The sequence below is a fragment of the Callithrix jacchus genome, chromosome 3 (assembly GCF_049354715.1).
Source record: "Callithrix jacchus isolate 240 chromosome 3, calJac240_pri, whole genome shotgun sequence".
Taxonomy (NCBI): domain Eukaryota; kingdom Metazoa; phylum Chordata; class Mammalia; order Primates; family Cebidae; genus Callithrix; species Callithrix jacchus.
The window spans coordinates 39,109,428-39,133,023 of record NC_133504.1 but is presented as its reverse complement, the minus strand read 5'-3'; the positions used below and the strand labels follow the sequence as shown (position 1 = coordinate 39,133,023).

Below are 23,596 nucleotides of genomic sequence, written 5' to 3'. Positions count from 1 at the left end.
CTGAAAACCTGGGTAGTTCACATTTCAGTATTGATTTTTGCTCCTGCTTTATTTGCACCAGTCACATTTAATTTAGACACCTTAAAATTGAGAAATCTGCAATATACTCTATGATTTATATACAAAGGTGCATGTGTTCTCTAGAACAGGACGTTCATTCATTTAGATACCTTCAAAATGATGGCTAACTGAATTCAGATGTGCCTATTTTCATGATCACATGCAGCTGAAATAACTTATGGTGTAAGCATTATTATTAATATTTGCCCTTGAAATCAGCTTTCATCTAGTCATTCTAGTTTTCTCCAGGTTTCACAGTCATAGAAATTAAATAGCTATTAGAATTCTAATTTCCACAGAGCTTTGTGCTCTCTTTCCCGAATGCCTCCTTTTCAACTGTTCATGTGTTGTCCACTTCCTTTCTCCCTCTCTAATAGTTTAGCTCCATCTTCTGGCATTTACTAATGCATAATTGTTGCCTTGCTATTTTTAATTTGCCTTGTTGCAGCTATGGTGGTATATTGAGAGTATGCTATGAATAATTATAGAAAAAATGGAAAATAAATAAATATTAATGTTATGTAACTTGCAATATATTTTCTCCTGTTTCTTATTGTCTAAGTACCACAGAGTAAAACAGAGAATTAGGAGAATTATTCACATAATCTATGGGCTTTTTAAAAGCCCATCTATTATCAAAAAGGAAGAATTATGAGCTGCGTAAGAGTTTAATTATATGCATTGATCAAATGCATCAGATAATTACTCATTTTCTCAATTTTCATTGCACAGATAACATTAATTGCACAGATCTCATATTAATGGCACACTTTATGGTTTATTATTTTTATTAGAAGTATAGTAGAACTGCAAAACTAAGGAGAAATGTGTTCATAATGTGAAAAGTTCCAAGAATGAGTAGAGTAAAATTCGTACAAAAATAATTGCTTTCTCACCTAGAAGAATCCAAAAGAATCAATCAAAAAGAATGAATCCAAAAGCTCATAGAACTGATAAGGGGATTCAGTCAGACCACTAGATATAAGATTATGATTTGAAAGTCAATAGTATTATCAATATCTAAAATAAAAAATATAAAGAAAAATTATCGAATAGTAATGTAAGTAAAATATAAAATATCTAGGGATAAATCTTATGTGTGAAAGATGTGAATAAAAGTGTGAAACTACCGAGAATCATAAATCTGAGTCAATAGTGATTGGCTATAAAGTTTACGTGGTGAATATTAATCTATGCCAATTAGTTTGTATTTCCATCTTATCCTAAGCAAAATCCTAAAGAAAAAATGCAAAACAATAGCTAGGAAAGTTTTGCAAAAGGACACTGACAGCAATAGTTACTTCTCATAATGTGTAGTAATTAAAATACTTGTTTTCATCTTCACAAATAGGCATAGGCACATTAAGAAATGTAGCATATGATAAATGTGACCTTTAAAACCAAGGAAAATCAATAAAATTACATTAAAAAACTGAGAAATTGAACATCTATGTAGAAACAAAGTAAGTTTGGTTTTTACCATTCATAAAATCCAGATATTAATATTTGAAGAATTTAATATAAAAGGGATTGTTAAAAAGTCAAACATCCCAGAATATTTTGAAAATCTTTGAATGGGAAATCTTTATTATACAAGACACAATATTTAGAAATCATCAAATGAAAGATTAAGAATTCGATTACAAATGTCAGTATAAACACAGAAACAGGTAAGAGAAAAGTGGAAGAAAAATAGGGGCTTTATATATGAAGAAGACTAAAGTATATTAGAAATCAAAATCTAAAGGGCAACAATAGTAAAAAGAAGTGTATAAAAATCTAGGAATAGATAATTAATAGAGGAAACCATAAAAATAGATGCACTTTCTTAATAATGATGGGAATCCAATTTTCCTGTTTATTAGTAATGAAACCAGCTGTGGAGTCAGGCTGCCTGGGTTGACATCTACTCATCTTTTTCTAGAAGTGATATCTAAGAAAATTGCTTAACTTCCTTCCAAGTTTTTTCATCTCTAAAATATGGATAATATTATGACCCATGTGGCTTTACAGAATTACAGATTTTAAGTTAATAAATAAAATACACTAAGAGCATTGTGTGCTATAACAAGAGTACAAAAATGAAAGTTGTCATTATTAAAACAAAAACTAAATGTCATTTTTACCAGTTAGATTAGTAAAAATCAAAATGATGAACATTATCAATTAGTGAATTAAACAAAAGTAAAAAGTTATTTTATTGATAAAAATGTTAGTTGCTAAACTGTATTTGAGTGACAATTTGATAGCATGGAAAATCTTTTACCTAGCATTACATTTGACCAAGATCCTACTTTTAATAATCTGTTCTGCAGAAATAATAGTGCATGTGCACAAAGATGTATGTACTCATGTGTTCACTACAGCCTTGCTTGTAATCACAAAAATCTGAACAATCTAAATATCTTTCAATTAGGGAATGTTAATAAAATGCTGCTGCTACCTCACAACCAGGGAATACCACACAATGGCTTGAAGAGTGAACTAAGTCTGTATCAACATGGTAATTTCCCTGTCATATATCAAAGTAAGCCACAAGAATTGTTCTATGGTGTCCTTAATCAAAAACATAACAAAAACAGAAACAAACAAAATCAACTCTTACTAGAACGATGGGGCTAGAAGTATACCCCACATTATTTTTAACAAGGGATGCTTCTGAGAATAGTAAGCGAAGGGAAGTTATATCCTTTTAATCAGTATGCATGTTTAAATTTGTATAATAATGTACTCCTACTATTTTTGAAATATGACATTTAATTTAAAGTACTAAAACAAATGTAAGGGCTAAAAAATAAATCAGTTACTAATCCTTGTTGGAAGGAACTAGTTTCACACCATCAGTTGTAACTAGGCTCATATGATCAAACTGGTGTTGCAGTGGACTAGGGGACTCTCAGGACAATGTTAGAGCAATGTACCATGATTCCTTAGCAAGTGTGAAGTCATAATTTTACCAGGACTCAATGCATCAAGAGTGTGTGAGTTCATTGTGCTGAAGATAATCCCTCCAATTCCTTGGCAATTTAGAGATGTATGCTAATGGTCCAGAGCATTTTAGCATATTTATATAATTTTGCATTATACAATATTCAAAAAAATGTGTTCTTTGAAAATAAATGTATGTGGGTTAACACATAAGTACTATGTCACATGCTTAAGAACTCTCTCACTTGCCAGCAAGTAAGCTTAGTAAGAAAGTTCTGTGAAACCTTCAGAAACTCTTTGAGTCATTCAAAAGCAAGAGGGTTATCTAAGCTAATTTGAGGGCATCCAGACAGTAAGGTGATAAAGTTCTGTCTTTTTCCGTATTTCATTTAAAGGATACATTCTAAGTATAAATCTTATAGGCATTTAAACATTTTTCAGTTATTCTATTTAAAAGTAGGTTTTATCACAAATGTTAAAGGAATTATTTAGACTGAGATATCATTGAATCTATGTTGGATACATACATAATACCTCAGTTTTATGTATTCTAATTAAGATCAGACAAGAGATTGCATGTTTTTTAGACATTAAGATCAAGGGTGACTGACATGTGAAGAAGACAAAAAGAAATAAAAGAAAGCAGAGCAAGAGGAAAGGATAAGAAATATAAAACAAAGAAAAAGGAAGAGCAAGAAAAAGTAGTAAAACAAAGAGAATGGTATTATTTAATCCTTGAAATTTATTGTATCTCACATACGTTTTCCATGAGAAAGTATGTGATGAATAATAAATATGTACTACCTGACATGTTCTAGAATTTCTCTCTTTGATGTTCAGCCACACAGGCCAAAGTATGAGCTTTGAGGGCATGGAGACATTTGAAAGCTGAGACTTGCCAGCAGCACACAGCTGCTGGTGTCACAGCAGGGATTAGACACCAGGCCTGCAGACATTTATTCTGCCTGGTACTCTTTATCCAAAGCATTCAAATTTCATCAGAGCAAAGAGTGCCCAGAACTTACAGAGAGCATGAATTGAGCAAGAATTTGCAGAGGATAGAACTGTGCGAATTTATGAAGAGAATATATGTATCCCAAGGAAAAAGAATGAGACTATCTCTTGTGAAATAGCATCTGATAGAGCCAGAGGTAATTCTCTTTCATTTTTGTGTCCAGAACCCATTGTTAACATTCACATGAGAATTATTACCTATTACTGCTGCTTCTACAATTGCCTGCTATCCCAGATGATGAATGAAGCCAGAATAAATGTTATAGATTTTTTAAAGCTGTATATAATATGGACAACAGCAATAAACTTATGCCATTTCACCTCAGTCAGCAAACATAACATGAAGGTCGGGGGTAAATATTTGTTAGAGAGGAAGAAAAACGTATTATTACAGCTTCATTGTTTTCTAATACTGAGTGATGATGTTGCATCACATTTAACATTTCTGTGAAAAATTAGATCAACAAATATGTAAAAGAGAAGTAATTTATCATCATAAATATTTGGGGCAGGGCTCTAAGGAAAATCATCAGAGATATAATTTATAGAAAATGTCACTGGGGTGTATGTTTATTATGCTTTGCATATCCTCTGAATCAGTTGGTGTTTGATTCAGTTTGATACACTTGAGCGTCTGTGCTAGGAACTTTGCTGGGCTCTGCGGAACAGGAATGAACAAATAAAAGTGTAAGATTTTTAAAAAATGACAGTTTTGTGAGGGATTTTACACTGCCAAGTCCGGAACGGGAAATCCTTTCTGTCCATAGATAGGAAAAAAATCTGCCACAGTGGAAAAACGAACTTTAAAATAACCGCATTAATGGAAAGTAGATGGTTTAACTCAATTTCATCATAAGAAGAGAACATTGTATTTAGCTAAATTTTGTAAAAGTAAAGGAATCACAGGTCTATTTTTATGATTTTCCCCAATTTTTACATGGAAACCTAATGTTACATGTACCGTCTGTTACAACAATTATATTTTTTAGAGGATTAAATATTGCTTTATGATCAATTTTAAGGCTTGAACAGTTTATTTGAATTACATAAATAAGGCATTTGAAATTGTGGGATTTTTTCTGTATATTTTCATGTGCAAAATGTGTTATTGGGCATATGTTCCATGCGAAGAAATTGGATGTCTGTTTCAGGCAAAAAAAAGTCACCTCATTTCATGTAGGTTTTCAGTTGCATCTTGCTCTACATATCTTTTCAGGTTAGTAACATCACCCCTCTTGGTGTAAACTTCTCCACTTATAAAATGTATATGGAAACCCTAAAATAATAGAATTTCACAAATATTCTAAATATTGTATTTTCATACTAAAAGGATTATTTTTTCCTATTATGAGAACTAATTAACTACATTTCATAGGTAATTTTAAACTAACAGCTGTTATTTTGCAAAATGATAGCAAAAGATGAAAATACTGTTTCAGAAATACCCCAGTATCGACAGAAATAAAATTTTATATTAAGAACCCATTTTATGTCTTTGCTAGCCCATTGGTTCTGAATTATATGTTCATTTGCAAAACATTTAGTAATTACATAATTGTGAAAATTTCTGATTTGGGTATTGCAGAGAATACAAAAATTATTAGGGTTGGATTTATTTTCAATAACACATTTACCTAATGATTTATAATTTTTTCCAGCACATCTCTAAATATTGTCTAATTTAAACTTTAAAGCATTCCCATAAGGTAGACAAGAGAGGAATTAATATCCGCATTCAATAGATTAGGAAGCAGGCTTAAGATCAGTGACTCTTCTACCAGGTGCCCAGAAAAGTACAGAGCTGGGCTTCTGATTCAGGCCAGTGGGGAAGTAAAGGTAGTGTGCTAATGGGGTTCATAATCGGGGAGGATCATATTCAGTTGATGGTAAGGAAGGAACCCTTCCTGGAAGAACTGGTATTTATTAAATGACACTTATCAATTTCCTGCTGTGTACTAAGTACTTGACAGGCATTCATGGATAAATGGCACTTCATTCTCTACTTTCAATTAGCTCACAGTTTATGGGCAAACTAGACAATTATAATATAGGCTAACATGAAGAAAGACAGATTGCTTTAGAATCACATGCAGGAGCAGCATGTAATTCAGACCACACGGAACAGGCAACACCTGAGCAAATGCTATATATGGTCTTCTCTAAGCAATGGCAAGAAATTGATGGATTTTAAGCAGGAGGGTTATATCTGCCATGAGAGGAAAGAGATTTATTATGAAAGAGGCTTTTTGGGAGGTTATTGCAGCCATCCAGTCAATAGATGTTTAAGGACAATACTAAGGCAATGTCATGAGAGCTGGAGAGCACAGATAGAAAGGTCAAATGGGCAGTATTTGATGATAATTTTTAAGCTAAGAATAAAGGAAGAGAAGTCAGGAGTGATTCTAACATTTTTTGGCCTGAAGAGATGGGCTTGATTTCAACACATAAAACACTTGTCTTGGGGAATTAATGAATTTTAGGCTAAAGGAAAATATAAGCAAAATCCTGGTGCATGATTCATGAATATTAATGTCAACGATAATTAGAACATTGAAACACAGGAAAGTCATGAGAGACTTATAGGACCAAAACTCTTTTCAACTTCTATTTACTTTAATACTTCCCAGTCCCACAATGAGGCAGGTAGGTAATATTTTTATTGTTTTTTCGCAGATGACTAAGCTCAGGCAGACTAGTAAAGTAACTTCCCTAACCAACCCAAGTAGAAAATGGCAAAGCCAGGATTCAAACCCAGTTTGTTCTCACTTTTAGTGCTTAGAACTGCTGTTTCTGAGGTCCGAGCCTCTCGAGATTCTTGAAAACAGAATAATAATGTCTCTGTGATATTTAATTTTTGACATTAAAGTATATGTGTTCAGATATTATAAAACAATGTAATTTTGTGTATTTCCTTTTTTATTATAGAAAGCTCATGCATAAGGTAATGAAATAATTGAATATTTTACTTAAAAATTATACCAACAAGGAAATAAATACAAAATAATCACAAAAATACATTATTGAAAAGTTGATAATATGTAATATATTTACAGTATATATTTTTCTCAGTAAATAATGGATGACAGCTGGGGTGGTAATGAAGGTCTAGAAAATATTTGCATAAGGAGTTGAATTTGACCTTGTTAATAGGGATGAAACTGTTACAAGATAGCATTTGAAGAAAAAGAAAAACAATTGGAAGACAGATCCTTGAATGACGCCTTTATGTGATATGCTTTAGGAAAACCAATAATGACAAGAGTATAAATTAAAGGAAGGAGAGGGATGAGGAAGGTCACATGTCAGAACCAAGGAGAAATAAAAGGAAGGTGAAGATGTAAGAGATGCTGTCTTCCCCAAACCTAGATCAGTGCATAGTAGGTTCCTAAAAGTGCCTTGTAAATGGGCAATGTATGAAATAGAATAAAATTTAAATGGTGGTGGAAGGCATGCACAGGACAGGGAAGAGCAAGAAGGTCCTTATTCTGAACTATTGCATATAAATGATGGCAATAGTTATCATGCATGAATAGAAAGGGAAAAATCAGCACATAGATGTGGTTCATCAAATAAAATAAAGTATTTTTACCTTGTTTTTACAGAATTTATTGGAAATATATGGTATTAGAAGTTTTCATATAATGAACTGAGGGACACTGGAAGGTAACAGATTGAAGCTAAGCTTTTTTTTTTTTTTTTGAGAGAGAGAAATAGTTTCCAAAATTGATAATTATATTTTTTCAAAAATGACTGAGTGTGGAATATCAAAGCATAGATAAAATTCCATTTTTTTCCTGAATCAGATCATAATACTTACTCTGTTTGCTGTGCATTTTCTGAATTAACACTATGCTTGTCATGTAGAATATTTACAGTACATTTTTTGGTAAATTAATAGTTACAGGAGACAAATAGGATAATAAAGAAGGTTTGGGAAACATGTGCGTACACATTGAATTTGACCTTGTGGAAGGAGTGAGACCACTAAGAGGTAGAGTGAAAGAAGAGAAGAGAAAACAAGTGGAAGAAGAATCCTTGGAGAAGGTCTTTTTAATTTAGGATGTAGGATAAAGATAAGGCAGTGAAAGATAATTAAAGAGAGGAAAAGTACCAAGATGGTATAATTTTACTTGGCAGCAATGTGAAAAAGGAATTAGAAGAGAGAAAGACTAGTAACAGCGGAAAGAGAAAGAATTTCAAGAGGTAAATTTTGGTTGAATAAATTCAGAGAAGCTAAGAAAGCTAGATCCCAGGAAGAGACGATTATTTTTAGTTACTGGGAGATTCTTACTAAAAGGTGATAGGGAAATTTCAGTACTGAAGTCAGGGTCAAAGTACGCATGGGGTTAATGTCAGAAGTGTAGGAAAAAAGGAGAGAGGTTTTCGGTGGTTTCCATATTTTGATGTCAGAATTCCTTGGTGATACAGCTTTTACCAGTTTTTGTTCAAACTGCAAAGAAGCTATTGCCATTTCTGCTTATGAAGCAGACTAGGCTGATTCATTGAAGTGAATGTCAACTTATAAATATAAAATATGTAAAACAAAAAAATCATGCTCAATTCTTCTCCCTTTCTACTCAATAACTATGTGAGGCTATTTAGATTTTGTTCAGCATACAGACTTTATCGTGTATGCTACATTAGCAGCACCAATGAGCAGAATGACCTAAGAGAAAAAGATGTGTGTTGGATGCACCATCAGCATTGGCTTATATCATCTGGGCTTGTAATAAAAAGTGAAACAATCAGCAAGTTACTTACACCCAGGAGATTATCATTTGTGCTGTTTGACCTATAGTGTCTTTTAGAAGGACTTGCCCTTTGCTGAGTTTCTCAAAGTTGATTTAAATATTTAATTACAGAAGTCAGTGAGAGAGCATCTTTATCTACTCCTTTGCAATCCAGTTTGTCTCAAGACACAATTCTAATATTAATCAGGATAATCACTGAGAAACTTATAATAGTGTTTCATAGTGTAATTAATTGTAAGGGTCATGAAGCTGGAGGTGAAATTGTGTGGCTTTCTGTTTCTTTGTCTGCCTCCAGAGATGACTATATGGGATGTTGGCATCGTCTAGCTCATTTTAGAAAATTGTCTTTGGAATGATTGTTTCAGAGTTTATGACACGTTATTATGGATGATCTTGATTGTAGTAAACCTTCCTCTATTAGAGGATGAATCAAATTTAAGAAAATGGCTTTAAATTTTGGAGGCATCATTAGGGAATAAGGTAAAAATGAAAATAAATAATTTCACTTCTAATGAAGTAGGAATAATTCCAAAATACTGCAACTTTTTATGAAAGGTGTCAGTTGGTTAAATTACCTATGCTTAATTGGGGGAAGCATCAATATTACAATGTGAACAGTCTTGGATATTTGGGGATGATGTATTTGAAGCATAGGGCTAAGTTTTTCATCTTCAGATGGTTACTAAAAATGAGGGAAGCAAAATACCTTACTTCAGGTCAGCATTTTGAAGGATTTGATTGATTCCTGGTTGTAAATCTCAGTGGCATTCTTATCCGGCTTAAGGACAGAGATAGTGACTGCCCTGAGGTACAGAGAGGGAAATGAGCATTGTTGGCTGAATGGCTGTTAATAGTATGCATAGTCAGGAGACATAGGAAAGATTATCCAGAAAAATAAGGACATAGGCAAATAGACAGTTGAGTAAGTGCCAGGAAGAAATAAAGGATAAGGGAAGAGGGTTGAGGAAACCACAGAGAGTCAGGAGAGAAAGGCTATTGCTGTAGGTTCATGGGAGAATTAGCTGAAGTACCCAGGGAAAAAAGGGTGTCTTCTGAAGTTTTGTGCTGCTTGTGCCTGTTGTTGGGTCAAAGCCAGTGTTTCCAGATGGCCACAATAACCAGGAGGTCCCTTGACAACTCACTCCAGAGGCTAAAACAAATTGAAAATGAAAGGTATGGTTCCTTATTAAGATTGTCTGTGTATTCAAACAGTGGCATTCTTTATCAAGCATTCTGCTGATGCTGTGTCTGCTGTTTCCATCACAGAAGCTATTTCACTTAAGATGAGAAGAGGTCTCATTAATAAATCATATTGCATGATATTCCTATAGTACCTGGATGACATGCCCACACTTTGCAGGAAGTGGAATTAAATAGGCCCAGAGAGAATTTTATAGCAAGCCAGTCTTTCATGTGTCATTTGGAATCATCAATTTCTGAACAAATTTAAGATTTAAGATATGCCTGTCAGTAGACATATGCTTCCCTATAAAATAAGAAATCACTGCAGAGATTTCTAGATGAGATGAAAGCTATTCTTTATGTATGTGAATAAAGGTTATCAAATACACTAAAGGTTATTTTCAACTCTGTACCCAGACAAGAACAAAAAGTATGGGCATGAATAAAAGACAGTAATCTCATCTTTGCCTTACGTTAAGGTCTGAAAGAAATGTAATGAAACGCATTCAGTTGCTTTCTGAGATATTTCAGTCTGCTCTGTAGAAGACTGGTAATAAAAGATAAGTCAATTTGCATATTACACAAATTTTTGGCAAATAAGGGCCACTTAAAGAGGCAATCTTGCTTTCCTTTGGATTCATACCACACAACAGTTACTAAACATCATTGCATATTATTTTTTGATTGTCAAGATCTGGCAAGTAGAATCCGTACCTATTCTAGCAATGCTCACATTCATGAAACAAATCTATTTTTTCTACAGACCATCTATTTTTGTGAAGAAAATACAATTACATAAGATAAGGTTCATTTTATTTCTCAAAAAGGATTAATTAAAAGGATGGTATGTGTTATGTTCTGGGTTGTTAGATTGTGATGCTGGATTACTGTTTTCCATTCCTTGGATTGAAGTGACCCCAAGATTGAGAAATATCAGCTATTTATTTATTTAAAGCCATGTAGTTGACTTTACTAGGCTTTAAGCACTGTTCTGTGGATGTTCAATGCTCTAGAGAGCACTACAGGGGATCAGTCTTGGACAAAGTACCCCTTTTATCTCTAAGAAATATTACTGGATTTATGTTTCAAAAGATCATTCTTATTATATTGTGGAGAATTGAATGGAAGGAACATAAGTGGAGGGAAAAGGACAGTTGCACAGGTATTTCACTAGTCAGGTAAGATAAGCCAAAGCCATCTTTATTCATTAATTAAGAGTATGGGTTCTGAATTCGGACTCCCTATGTTTGAATGTAGCATCTACCCCCTATGCTAGTGACTTTGGTAGGTCACTTAATAATCGTTCTACGTGTCCATTTTTCTATCAGTAATTTGGAAATAATTATAGTTCCTAACTCAAAAGTTATCATAAGAAAGAAATGAATTAACGTACCCTAGAACATGGCAGGCACAGGGCAAGCACAACGTTAAGTATATACTGTCAGTGAACTAGGATGGTTGGAAAACGGAGAAAAATAAGTGGGTCCTTATTTGAGTATATCCATGTGTTATAATGAGCGTGACTTAGTTATGGACTGACTTTGGGGGAAAGAGTGAAAGCAGGTAGTGTCATATGCCATTCACTGGACATAGAAATATTGAAAGAGGTCAGAGGATTATGGGAGTAATGGGATGTCCAAATACAATGTTATCATTTGTTTAATAATTATGGTCCTTAGCCAAAATATTTTGGTAATATGTGGTATAACATATAGGGTAAGTTAGGTCCATGGGGAAGATTAAGATGAAAAGTTCTGGACTTCATTAAATCGTCACAATGTGACGGAAGTCCATTTGTGGGAACGTCTCTCTATGTATGATGGGAGTCTGGTATCTATTTTGTCTTAAAGAGGTTTTGGTATGCCTTAGGACTGTATGGAAGCACATTAACTTTTTGATATAAAAGCATTGTAAATACAGTAAAGATTTTTTTTTTTTTTTTTTTTTTGAGACAGAGTCTTGCTCTGTCGCCAGGCTGGAGTGCAGTGGCGCAATCTCGGCTCACTGAAACCTCTGTCTCCTGGGTTCAAGTAATTCTTCCGCCTCAGCCTGCCAAGTAGCTGGGACCCCAGGCGCGTGCTACTACGCCCGGCTAATTTTTGTATTTTTAGTAGAGACGGGGTTTCACCATGGCCAGGATGGTCTCAATCTCTTGACCTCGTGATTTGCCCGCCTCGGCCTCTCAAAGTGCTGGGATTACAGGCGTGAGCCACCGCGCCCAACCTACAGTAAAGGTTTTTAAAGGAATTGGATTATGTAGGGAATGCGCTGTCATGAATGTGTATAAATCTTAGGTGACTACAGTTTGTTCTTATAGCTAATATTTTTTACTCATACATTTTTCATATTTGTTTCTAAAATATGTTAATACTTAGAGCTTGTTAAACAATGATGTATGCATTTTCTTGTAACTAGAATAATTTTTTTATGCTTTAAGTTTCCAGCAAATTCATATGATTATATGCCATTTTCAGTGATTTATTCTGTCTTTTGTTTCTTATTCTTCTAGTCTGCTCCCAGTTTTCGAGAGGAGTCTATGCTATTTTTGGATTTTATGACAAGAAGTCTGTAAATACCATCACATCATTTTGTGGAACGCTCCATGTTTCCTTTATCACTCCCAGCTTCCCAACAGATGGCACGCATCCATTTGTCATTCAGATGAGACCTGACCTCAAAGGAGCACTCCTTAGCTTGATTGAATACTATCAATGGGACAAGTTTGCATACCTCTATGACAGTGACCGAGGTAAGTGGCAGTATCTCATCTCTTTGTAACTGGGCAAATGATATGTCTACACTTGACACTTCTATGGATGTTATAGAGCTACAAAGGTGTGATAAAGCTCAAGGATCCGTTGGTTTAATTTTGCAGTGATAATGACTAATGTAATTTGAAACCTGGGAAACATATTTAGAGTAAAACAACAGCAAAAGCTTTGTGTGTACAATTCAGAGAGATAGACTGTATCAACCCAATGCACAAATATTTAGTTGTAACATAAAAAGCAATTTTTGGCATCAGCAGCTAAGAATCTATGATATCTGAGCTACTAGTCCAGAGTGAATGAAGTGGCTTGAGTAAAATATAAGTGAAAGATACAAATAAGAATGTTTATAGCAATGTATAATTATTAAATAGTGTTATATGTGTAAGTGTTATCAGGCATTATTATTGCCCTTGCCTTAAAACGAGATCCCTGAATCTCAGAGAATTTAAAGTTTTTCTCAAGATCAACCCACATGTGGTACAGCTTAAACACAGGTCTCTGATATCAGACCCATGCTTTTGACACCATTCCACATAATTGTTTGTGATCAGATGATTTTGCGTAGCATGCCAGTCTTGATTCATGATATTAAAATGTGTTGGGGGGGAGTACAACCTTTACCTTTCTCATATCCTGTGTTGTGAAGTTTAGTATTAGCACACTTGCTTGATTTATGTCATAGAATCCCAGGTGTTTTTAACGATTCCTGGGTCCATAATTGGGTGTCAGTGGGTTTGTGTACTCCCTAAATCGTATGAAACATATTTTGGTGTGTGTGCTCATAGGAACATATTTTTTTGGAAAGCGTAGCTGTGAATCAAAGACAAAAGGATGAAGGACCACTATTGTCCTAGTACCTAAGTTCCATAGTGTGCTTTCCTCAGCAGCTTGCTTCCTGGAATATTTATAGATTCAAATGAAAACCAGAAGCCTGTTTCCACCAAGATAGGGCACCTCGTTAACCCACAAGGGCAGACAAGAAGAGAGCCAGCCGTCAGTCAATTCTCCATTGATCAGTTTGTAGTCATTTACCGCAGCAACCTCGAGTCAGGGGTGCAGGAGCTGGGTGTCGGATTCTCTTCCCTGTCTTCCTAATCCTGGGAATGAGAACACTCAGTGGAAAAGCCAGTCAGCACAATACAAGCTGAAAACAATTTGCTATGTCAACAGCTATTTTCCCCTGCTTTGAGAAGGGAGTGCTTGGCTATTCCCACAGGGAATTAAAAACTACACAGAGAACCATTTATAGTAAATACAGATTTCAATGTGCTGGATGTTTCTGAAGCACATGTATTAATGTGACAAAAGGGCTTATAAAACTGAGCTTATTAAATTACTAGATTTTCCTCTTGCTCTCTGCTAACTTCTTTAGTATTTTTGTTGTTGTTAAAGCTACCCTGAAATCGGGGTGTATTCTCAATATCTCTTTCATCCTTGCATCCTATTGATGTGATTTCTACTGCCTAATTATATTTTATCTGTACACACTCTTCCTTTTCATTGCCATTACCCCAGGCCAAGCCACCATAATGTGTTCACTCCCTCATCTCCCCAGTTCCACACTTGCCGTTCTTTCATCCATTTTCCACAAAGTAGCAGGAATTATTGTTAAACATTTTCTTTGGACTGCATTACTCTCTTGTTTAAAATGCTTCAATGGCTTGTCATTATGATGAGGATAAAATTGAAAAATTTTAGTTGGCTTTAAGGTCTTATAATAGCCAATTCCCACTTAAATCTCTCAATGTCTTCTGCTCTCTTGCTTGCTCATTGAAGCTAAATCCGTTTGACCTTCTTTCACTTTCTCAGATGCACCAAACTCTTTCACTTCAAATCTCTGCCCATATCACTAATCCTTACTCCTCCTTGACAACTGGGTTCATAAATCATTTCCTCAGTGATGCCTTTCACACTGTTATCTTTCAAAGCAATCTCTTCTTTTCCTTCATAGGACTTAAGAAATTTATAATGAATGGTGATGTTCATTCTTTCACTTAAGAACTGCCTATTGAGCCCCTGCTATATTCCAGGGACTGTCTTAGTTTCATGGAATAAGTATGTTTTTCATGAAGGTGTGACAATAAGCTCCAGAAAGAGAGTACCCAAGCTGGGCTCAGTGTACTGGAGGTTCAGCTCATCACTCTGTATCCAGTAATTCAGATAATGCTTGAAACAGAGTTGTTATAAGTTTATAAAAAGGGACACACTAATATTTGAGGAGAGATACTCAGAAAGACAAGCTCTGGAATTAGCAGGTGAAGATGGATGGACTTATGTACTTATGGAAAAAATCTGGAACATTTTAAAATACTTTCATTAATACTTAGAAATATTAAATGAAATTGAAGTGATGAGATAATCTCCAATTATTATATTGTACAAATTGATTTGAGTTCAAGTGCATCTGTTGAGATAAGAACATCAGAGTGATAATATTAAGTAATTACATATTAAAGTCAAAATGACCTTCTGGCTAGTTTTTCAAGGTGCTATCAAGTAGCTGTTGATGTTTTAATGTGAAAAGCATTACACTGGCCTTTTATCTGAAGTTATTTTCAGAGATAAATATGTCAGACTATCATAATACTGGCAAATGACTTGACCTTTGTGTAATATTTTACTTGGCTCATGGAAATGGAATTTTTGCTATCCAATTTTTTTCTTATTGATGACTTAATTTTATGGCGTTGCCATCATATTACATTTTAACAAGCTTATTCACACATTCAGTGTGTTAATGTTTTCCCCTCATTTGGTCCTAAAACCATTTCGCTTATGCTTCAAAGTAGGCACCTCTTTTCTTTAGTGTCACATGATTTGAATAATGCACCTGTGTTCCCTTTAGCCATATTAACCAAAGTTTAGAAAATAGATCCCATGGTTTTATCTTTCTACCTCTGTCTCTACATACCTCAGTTTCAAACAATTGGGTCTGTTCTTGGTGGGGTCCTCTCTTCACCTCCTTTATTATATGTGTGTGTGTGTTTTAGGCTCTAATCATCTTTACTTTTCAGACAGTCTAGGTCAGGAATATATATTGTTAAATTTTAATGTCTAAATGTGTAAATGACTGTTCTTTGGAATAGCATAGTGTCCAAATGTGAAAATGGTCTCCCAACATTCTGCCCTAATCATGAACTAGAAGAAAAAGACTTAACATTGTTCTATGCTGCTTAATTTCACCATCCTTGACTAGTGAAAGCCATTCCTGCTTCCTGGCTATCTGCCCAAATGCTGAGCAATAAGTCAAGAGACTATATCCCACTTGTAAACAATTAGGGACATGGATACATGGATAGAAACTTCTTTATGTAGCAACATCTTTGTGTGAAACCCTCTTTGACTAATCTAAGTTTACTGGTGAGAGGAGAGCTGAAGCTGTGCCTCTGGTGCCAGATCTTTCAGGTTATTGGTGTCTTCTCTTTACCCAAGATGTGGCAGCAGCCTGGTGCTCCTTGATGACCCTGAAAGCTGCATACCCTCACTCCATAAAGAGTACATAAATAGAAGTTACGCATTTTTTTTTTTTGAGACGGAGTTTTCACTCTTGTTACCCAGGCTGGAGTGCAATGGCACCATCTCGGCTCACTGCAACCTCCGCCTCCTGGATTCAGGCAATTCTCCTGCCTCAGCCTCCTGAGTAGCTGGGATTACAGGCACGTGCCACCATGCCCAGCTAATTTTTTGTATTTTTAGTAGATACTGGGTTTCACCATGCTGACCAGGATGGTCTCGATCTCTTGACCTGGTGATCCACCCGCCTCAGCCTCCCAAAGTGCTGGGATTACAGGCGTGAGCCACTGCGCCCGGCAAACTTACACATTTTTAACAATAGAGCAATGGGGTTACCTATGTTAATGCATTCAAGATTATGTAATAATTTTATTTTTGGATATGTATGTTGTAAGTTTGAATCAGGATTTAATCCAAACGTGTTTTTTTGTTTGTTTGTTTATTGGTTTAATATCAACATGGTAAGATAATACATTTCTATAGACAGTAGGTAAAAACAAAGTTAGCACTTTATATCTGTGTGTCTTGGTTTTAATTTTGAGCAATATTATTTGTCCCCTGAAGGGAAGGTACTTTGCCTGCAGTTCCAGGAAAACATCATGCATAGAACAAAAATTCTTTCAAATTATAATTTTTTTCCTCATATTCTTGAGAGAGCTGATCAGGGAAATATATGTTAATCTAATTTGGCCTAGGCATGCTGCCATGATTTAGTGATCATAAATATTAATTTCTATGCTTAAAAGAATAAGTACAGTTAATTTGAAATGGAACAAAGAAAATATTTTTAAGCAGTAAGACATGGTTTAAATAATATGTATCTTTTGTCAATAATCATTTTTAATTTCACCCTTTAATATGCAAACTGACAGACTTCACCTGTGTATCAGGTGACCTTTTAAAGGGTTTGTGTATAGACAGGTGGCTGATGGCTTGTCTATATCTCTAAGTATTATTAATACTGCATCAAGATGAGAGTATCACTGATTGACTAGTAGTAATACTTCAGGAGAATTTTAGGTAGATTGTCATTTTTGAAAAGATTATACAACTACAATCAGTCAGTAACATAGGCATATGAAGAAGTAATGCAATTTAACATTATTTAGTCCAGCCTGACTTCAAGTGATCTGCCCGCCTTGCCCTACCAAAGTGCTGGGATTACAGGCATGAGCCACCATGCTGGCGCAAGTTAGAAATTTCTTTAAATGTCTTCTTACTGATTTTATACATCATCTCTATGTTCTTTTGCAAGGTGAACTGTTGAAAATTTTAGATTTAGAATTACCCCTTGATGTAATCTATTTACAAAGTGTCATTTATATTTCAACTTTCTTGTAATATATGTTAAAAGTTGAGACATAATGTTAAGAGCACCATCATCTAAAATTTTATTATGTAGTACACTTTATAGTTAAATAAAACAAAATGAAATAAGCTATTTCAGAGAATAAGGGATGCTTACTGGTAATTGCTATATAGTAATAATATGGGTAGTACAGAGAGCCCATCACGGATATAATGTCTTTAAGAAGGCGACAAGAGGGGCTTGAATCATGACTGGATGTGGGAAAGTAGAACCTAGCAAATGGAAAATGTCTTAAAATTTAGATATTTTTTTCCTCTTACTTGTGGAGAAAACTGGATAGACTTAATGGCTGTTTTCAAGTACATTGATAGCTGTTGAATTGATTATATTCTGTCTCTACTGATGAAAAGGGAAGGATTTAATTGACCTATAGTGTATGGAAATCGTAGGTAATCTGTGATGTGTTTTAAAGATTTGTCATTGAAAGTTTTGAAAAAATGACACGCGATCTTTTTATATCATCCCTTGAGATATTTATGTTTATTTATATCTTTTGCCAGAAGACTGGACAGAGGAAACTAATTTCATTTTGCCAGAAAAAAATTTAACTTTTTGCAGCATATGGCCCTATCTTTCATTCGAAAAAAAAGTAAATTATTTTTAATGTTTATTATAAAATATTTAAAATAACAAATTAGAAAGAATGCTATAAAGATTCCCAAATACTCTGAATCTGGCTTTATTAAAGACTATGAGCAATTTTGCTTGATCTGTATCTCTTTGTTCCCTGCAATTATTTAGAAACAAATACCAGATATCCTGCCATCTCATCTGTAAATGTTTCAGCATTTATTTGGAAAAAAATGACTCTTTTAAATATAACTGCAACAGCATTATTATACATAGACAACTAACAATTTATAAATATTATTTTTCCACTGTTTGTTTGAAGCAAGACAAAAATGAGTTCCATATATTGCAATTCCTTAATATAACTTTTAAGACTTGCATAATGTAATGCAGTTTCCCACAGTCTAGATTTTGATGATTGCAACACTGTGGTGCTTAAAATATTTCCTTCCATATATGCCCTGTAACTTGGTAGTTAGATTTGGAAGCTTGATGAGATTCAGGTTTACATTTTTGGTATGAATGTAACCAACACTGAATAGGTATATACCTATTCAACACCAAAATAGGTGGTATTGAATATTATCATTTGGAGACATATATCTCTGTTGTCTCTCTTTTTGGGTAGTTACCAGCAGGTTGATGATTGTAGCCTTGATTCATTAATTCAGCAGGTGTTACAAGATGGTGATAATTTTAAATCTATATTCATCCATCATCTATTAGCTGGAGTATTTCCAGAAATAAAGACATTTAATTCATTATTACCCTGAAAGTGGTTCATATAGAAAATGCTGGAAAACGCTTGTTTTACTTTATTATTATTATTATTTTTTTTTTTTTTAATTTTTTATTGGATTATAGGTTTTGGGGTACATGAGCAGAGCATGCAAGACAGTTGCGTAGGTACACACATGGCAGTGTGCTTTGCTTTTCTTCTCCCCTTCACCCACATTTGGCATTTCTCCCCAGGCTATCCCTCCCCACCTCCCCCTCCCACTGGCCCTCCCCTTTTCCCCCCAATAGACCCCAGTGTTTAGTACTCCCCTTTCTGTGTCCATGTGTTCTCATTTTTCATCACCCACCTATGAGTGAGAATTTTACTTTATTATTTACCAGTCTCCAAGTTAATTGATTGGTTCCCTAGCATCCACCAAAGGCAAGCACATTATTAAAACATATTATTATCTCATAGGTTTAAAACAGTTTATGTATTTAAGTAGTTTGCAGTTATTATTCTAATTAACATTATTCTAATTAATATTAGGACTATTTGAATATTGATTAGAGTAATATACGCAAAATACTTAAATATGTAAACTATGTATTTGAGTATTTTGTGTGTTTAAGTATTTTATAGTATTATTATACTATTTTATGTATTTAAGTATTTCAAATTAGCTCGTGTGTGCTTTGAGATAATACTGATGGTTTTAGAGAGTTCCTTCACTTCTGGTGTCAAAATATGTTTTAGATTCATCTTGTACACTTTTTGACCAATATTGAATCCACAAAATTTTAATGGTGGTTTTTCTTTTTCAAAATAGTATTCAACAAAATTGATAAGAGACTTTTTTTATAGCAAAACGATTTAAATAAAATTTGGTTTCTGAATTTAGGTTATGAAGAAATATGATCACATTAGGTGAATCCTACATTTTATTAATCAAAAGGGGCTAATATTCTCTTGAAAAAGATGCAGGCTTTTCTCGAATCAGGAAGATGATTTGCTGAGTTCTGGATTCATTCTAGAGTCTTGATTTTATGTTGTTTATTAAGTTATCAATAAAATGATGAATTTGGTTTTGCTGTGAATAGTTGAAGGGATGTGAAAGACAAGTTTATGTGCCCTGTCTCCAAGTGCTAAACTGAGGATAAAACTTTTCAGGAAATAAATCCTCTAGTTGTTGTACCTCTTCGTCCCAAGTATGGGTTAATATGTGGACAATTAAAAAAAATTTCCAGGTAATATGATGCTATAAGCAAAGCTACTAACAGAAAAATATTCATATTTAGAAAGAGAAGTAAATTTATGCTAGAGAAGTAACTGCCACCATCTGGTTATAGGTGACCACTTCAATCTCTCCAGGTTCATTCCCAGGGGGAAAATATATATATATATATATAAAACAGAATGCTGTTGAAGGAAAAAAAATGAACCCAAACTGTTGACTAGAAAGCAATAGGAGAAAATATAGCAGCCTCATAGAGATTATTGGCTCTTATCTTCACAGAGACTTACATAGATTCCTCTCACTGAAAATGTACTCATCTTTTTCAGGATACTAATATCAAATGACAGACTGTCATGTATGACTAAACAAATTTTTTCCATTCTGTAAGAATAAGATATGATTGTGATGCCATTTACTTAAAACAAAGGTATTAACATTACACTTTAGTAATATTCTAAAGAAGACAGCTGAGAGGGTCGAAAGAATAGGATATTATTTTCTACTCAACCAATGACTCCTTTGGTCAGCACAGTAACATTTAGGTAATGAGTTTTTGATGTGAAGTGACATAAGAAGAAGTTGATGAAGATCATTGCTATAGCTTTTTTCGAAGGAGTCAACATTCCTTTAGTTGCACAAATATATCTGCCTTAAAAATATATTCACTGGCACTTTCATAACACAGTTCTGAGTTATTCACGTATCTTTATCAGTCATCATTTTTCTTTGCCTTCCTAGGCTTATCAACACTGCAAGCTGTGCTGGATTCCGCTGCTGAAAAGAAATGGCAAGTGACTGCTATCAATGTGGGAAACATTAACAATGACAAGAAAGATGAGATGTACCGATCACTTTTTCAGGATCTGGAGTTAAAAAAGGAACGGCGTGTAATTCTGGACTGTGAAAGGGATAAAGTAAACGACATTGTAGACCAGGTTTGCTGCTTTCTGTTTTCTAATGACGCTAAATATAGACTATGCGTGCAGTGTCAGCATTTGCAATGTGTATTTGTGTTAGGTGCTTGAACAGCAGTTTTTGCTTTATGTTTTATGTAGGATGCAGCAAAAATCATCAATTAAATTATCTCTGGCTTCAGTTAGCAATAGCAAATGGTCATCAATAATGCTGACACATCATATTAATCGTTAAGTAAATTCGATATATAATTTTAAATTTTATGCTTTATATAATAAATATCACCGTAAACTTTGATAGTTTGATTTGAAAAATTTAAATTTACATCTGGCAAATTTTTTGGAGTTAAAGAAATAGACATGGATTAAGTTAAAACAAGTTGAGTTCTAAGGGAAAAGTGAGTAAATTCATAATTTTTTGGAGATACATAGACTATTCCTACAGAAAGAGTGCATATTTATTTTTGCAAGATATATTTTTTTCTTCTATTAAGGGACTTGTGTCACTATAAAAACATTGATTGGGAAATTAAAATATGTGAGAAGGACACATTTGGGCTGTGTTTATTATTTGAGAAGTAAACTAGATGCATCCCCTTGGACTGTTTGAAAGAGTACCATGATACCAGTGATAAGGATATTTTTAATCTGTGCTTAGAAACTACCTTGCTTCAGTTTGAGATCTTTCAGGATAGGGGAGCCATGCAATATTATCCTAATAAGACAGATAAAATTCACCATGATTTACACATAGGGTAAGTGACTAGGGATGATGGTGACACAGCATCATCATTATGATTGACTGAGTAAGGTCTCCTTTACTGGTATCTGAATCTCTTCCTAGCTGATAAATGTGTATGTGTGTGAGTATGAGTGTGTATGTGTGTATACACATATGTACATATATATGTTCACATATATACATTTACACAGCTGATCCTTCCAATATCTTACCATTGACCAGAAGCCTTGCAGATAACAGTCAATAAACACATATTTTGTATGTGTATTATATACCATATCCTTATAATAAAGTAAGCTAGAGAAAAGAAAATGTTACTTAGAAAATAATAAGAAAGAGAAAATATATTTACTTTTCACTAAGTGAAAGTAGATCATCATAGAAACCTTCATCATCATCATCTTTACGTTGAGTAGGCTGTAAAGGAGGAGGAAGAAGAAGGGTTGGTCATGCTGCCTCAGAGGTGGCAGAGGTAGAAGAAAATCCATGTATAAGTGGACTCAGTTCATACCCATGTTGTTCAAGGGGCAACAATATACAATGTGGCTGCTAGTGCGTTAGAATACTGTAGAAGTGCAAGGAAAACACACTAACACATCAATTCATACACCAGTGTGTATTTTCCTTGCACTTGTACAGTATTCTAAGGCACTAGGAAAAAACTCTATTCATTAATTTGTTCAACACAAAACATTTTGCAAACATAAATATTGATGAAATCCTAATTGATACATAATAATACAGGCCCTAAGACATACAAAATAGATCATTCACGGAGTATTGAATAACTGAATAGAACTAACTTGTTATGCAGAAGAATTAAATGTTGTATGCCAGAGAGGTGAATAATTTCAGTAGAAAAATCTTGATTCCAGTCTCAGGAGATGAAGCTAAGATTGTTTTTAACCTGAAGGCCTCTTGTTAAAATGTGAACCTCAAAAACGCATTTGAATTTCATAAGAGGTTCTCATTAAAACTGAATTTTTATCATATTCATTAGTCTTTGGTTTAAAAAATTTAAGCATTCCTGACTCATCATCATAAATGTTGGTGAAAGACTATGATAAAAATATAGTTTTCCAAAACTAGAAAAGAGAAACTACAAAAGAAAATGGAAATGTATTAGAAGTGATGTTTTAAAGTAAATAAGATTATGGTTACGTAAATGTCCATTACGAATATCTACTCAAAATGCAGAGTATTTTACACATATATAAATCCCTTGAATGTATTAAATGAGCATGCAATGGATGGCCTCAGCAAACATTTATTGAGGCCATCCTCTGGGCCTGAAATGAAGGATTCAAAGAAAGATAAGAAAGAATACTGTCTGTATACCATGAACTCATTGTTTAGAGATTTTAAAATGTACACATATAGCACTGAAGTATTACAAGTTAAAATGTAGTCTAGGAGCATGGAGGAGAAAGAACCTTTCTTAACAGGGGAAGGATCATTTGTGAAGGGTTCACATAAGACGTGGCATTTGACTTTGCTTGGATTCATTCATTTATTTGTTCCGTAAATAGTCCCTGAGTGTCTAATGTTTGCCAGACAGGCACTGCAGTAGGTCCAGGAAAACAATGTTAAACAAAATAGGCCAGGCACCATCGGTGTAACTATTAATAACGCATTTACGGAAGTTAATATATAATTATACTAACAGAATACACTCTAAATGAAAAGAATAGTATGTTACGAGAGATCATTACAGAAAGAAATAGTTTAGATTTTTTTCTTTTTTTTGAGACGGAGTCTCTCTCTGTCACCCAGGCTCACTGCAACCTCCACCTCCTGGGTTCAAGTGATTCTCCTGCCTCAGCCTCC

The 23,596-nt window shown here is 34.2% G+C and overlaps 1 protein-coding gene across 7 annotated transcripts in view; it reads left to right on the top strand.

Moving 5' to 3' along the window:
- GRIA2 (glutamate ionotropic receptor AMPA type subunit 2) overlaps positions 1 to 23,596 on the top strand; it is a 141,050-nt gene that overhangs the window by 67,025 nt on the left and 50,429 nt on the right. For all 7 annotated transcript variants that reach the window (XR_013532844.1, XM_078366361.1, XM_035292804.3 and 4 more), the window contains exons 3-4: positions 12,445 to 12,684; positions 20,852 to 21,048. Coding sequence is in view for 6 of the 7 variants with exons in the window: in XM_078366361.1 (XP_078222487.1) it covers positions 12,445 to 12,684; positions 20,852 to 21,048 (437 nt within the window). In the remaining variant the exon portion in view is untranslated. The remainder of the gene's footprint in view (positions 1 to 12,444; positions 12,685 to 20,851; positions 21,049 to 23,596) is intronic.